The 2,770-nt window shown below is 34.2% G+C and overlaps 1 protein-coding gene across 2 annotated transcripts in view; it reads left to right on the forward strand.

Moving 5' to 3' along the window:
* Positions 1-2,770, forward strand: part of LOC111865310 — a 41,258-nt gene that overhangs the window by 32,944 nt on the left and 5,544 nt on the right. For both annotated transcript variants that reach the window (XM_023853218.2, XM_033751771.1), the window contains 2 exons: positions 835-923; positions 2,388-2,503. In XM_023853218.2, coding sequence (XP_023708986.1) covers positions 835-923; positions 2,388-2,503 — 205 coding nt within the window. The remainder of the gene's footprint in view (positions 1-834; positions 924-2,387; positions 2,504-2,770) is intronic.

Consider the following 2,770-nt stretch of genomic DNA (forward strand, 5'->3'; position numbering starts at 1 on the left):
CTACCACAAATTGCAAAACTCTTTTATTATGTATTTTCTTCATTCTCCCATTACTTCATGTTTCTGAAGTCCCTTTGTTACTTCATTCTCAGACATCCCCAAGTCTCTGTTCTGCTTGCTTATCTGCATGATCTTTAAAGCTTTGAGCACTGAAATCGAAAGACGCTTTCTGTATATTGTTGACTGATTAAACATACCCTTACCATATATTTTCACAAAGGAATTCCTTTAGTGTGTAGCCAGGAAGTTTTCAGAGTAATAAACAAAATATATCCTCTGTATATAAGACATGTTGAAGACAAAAATAGCAACATTTCTGCAGATAGCCCAGCACTTTTCCTCAAAACATGTTTGCCATTACTGTCATCCTTTGTTTTAGCCTCAAGATCTAAATACAGTTATATATCTCTTCAGTTCTTGATCAGTGTGAATCCACTGAAGCAGTAGCCTCACTATGGGAAGATGTATACAGAATTCTGGTGGGAGAGTGACCACTTGGATGGCAAAAGAAGGGGGGGGGGAGGAAGGAAGATGATACAGTTTGTCATAAGGACTTGAAATGAATTTTTAGCTGTTGCAGGAATGTGTCCACTGGTGGGTTTGGTAATAATGATGTTGAAATGTTCGAGTTCTGTTGTAAGAGAATTACAGGTAGTTTATACACTTGGGTAAAATAGAAGGGAAGGAATATTTGGGTTCCATGGAATATTGCAGTGCTTTTTTATATTCATTAACCAAAAAAAGGTTGACAAACACATAAATTGGAGGTTAGAGGTACTAAATATTGGTCATGACAGTTTCTTACCTTCCTCCCGATAATTTATCTTGTTTCAGATGTAGGATTAGCATTAGCAGCTGGTGGTGTCATTCAAGTGACAGAAAACAGTGCCAACTTTGTGTTTACAGATACCACACCATGGACGGTGCGTATATTGTTTTAATTTTTTGGTACTGCATTTTGAATTACTCCTAAGAATTATTTCTTAAACAATTGTATTTTCAGAATTTTGTGTCCAGACTGATACACAGCACTGGACCCGTTTGGGCAATAAGTATGCATTAATTTCAAGACTCACTGAAAGTTACATTTGATTAGTAATAAGGATATATTTATCCTTTTTTACGCTTATTGATCTGGGAAGCATGGTTGAATTCCAAGCTGACTTGAAATTGATACTTCTGTAGTTACCACAAAGTTAAGCTGGATGATGATGATAGAATACATACTGGTTAATCTTTTCCTGTTAATTTCATGCCTTTAAGATGTGTAATTCTAAGCTTAATGCAACATGTAGTTGGAGCACTTTTAGATCTATCTCTGTTTATTGTTTTTATAAGCAGTGATAGTCTCAGAGAACAGAATATGTCCATACCCCAACTGTAGTCACATAAATCAGGGCAATACAATATAACTTATGGTTCTCAAGGTAGGTATGGTTTTCAAAAGTTGTAGCACTGAAGGGCCAGAGGTATGGGTTAGATGAAGATATTAAGGTAATGGTGGGATTTTCAAGTTGGAAACTGAATATTTTGGTAGTTATTGATTAACTGGCCTGAAGTTGAACTCAAATTTACTTAATTCTTACAACTTTGAATAAATTGAACGTATCAAATTAAAACTTATCAAGACTGAAAATAGTGTGTTCCATAATGTAGTATACAAAATTTCCAGTGGCATCCTTTGCAGTTTATTTAGTTTGCAGCTTCTTTTGCAAATGACATTTTAGAAAAACAAATGTGTCAGATAAAATGAGTAAAATTCATACTTCAGCAGGATAGCAATGAACAATCTTTGATTAATAATTCATTATGTACATTGAAAAGTTAATTTATGACCTGTGTCAAACAGACTTGTTATGCATCATTGTGACTGAAAAGCAGAATTAGCCAACAGCTTTTAGTAAAACTAATCAGCATTGAATTCTTGAAAAGATCAATCCAACAGTATGGGCACTGTTACTACACCATCGATGGATGCCACATTGGCAGCTTTTTTGTGGGTGGAGGGGGTAAATAACACCTAAAAATTAAACTGATACTAATATTTAAAATTATATATTGGAAGTACCTCCACACCAAATAAAATGGTATGTAATGCTAATTCAGTCTTCGAGAATTTCCAGTGGTGTTTCTTCCAGTACAGATGACTGAGTCACCAGTGCCTTATTTGTTAAGAATATACACCACAAGAAAGTGAAATTGGCACTGGGGTAATAGAGAATTTTTTTCAACAGTGCACATGAACAAGGAGTAGTATGTTTTTCATTTCAACTAAGGGAAGGTTTTGGATTGATTCTCATTCAGATGGGAATGTTGAGATGGACTGTGTAAGTATAATATGTGTGTGTATGTGTGCAAGATTTATAATGGGATGAATTTCATTGCAGGTAATGAACCCAGAAACAATACACAGAGAACACTTTATGACAGATTTCATACAAAATTCAGCTGATATGATTGAAGGCAGTGTAAAGCAGACCTATTTGAAAGGTAGTGAGATGAGGTAAGACTCCAAAATAATGTTCAGATGTCATAATAAAATAAAAATATATGACCTGTTTAGTTGACAAAACATATGTTGAGCTTGCGTTCACTGACTCTTCAGAGAAGCCATTGACATTAAGTTTTCTCTTTCTTTCTCTGATACATTCAGTAAGGCCCATGAATGTTATTGATATATATATATATATATATACACACACACATATATATATATATATATATATATATATATATATGTGTGGCAGAGATATAATTTTTGTGGAGTGTG

The sequence above is a fragment of the Cryptotermes secundus genome, unplaced genomic scaffold (genome assembly GCF_002891405.2).
Source record: "Cryptotermes secundus unplaced genomic scaffold, Csec_1.0 scaffold3651, whole genome shotgun sequence".
Taxonomy (NCBI): domain Eukaryota; kingdom Metazoa; phylum Arthropoda; class Insecta; order Blattodea; family Kalotermitidae; genus Cryptotermes; species Cryptotermes secundus.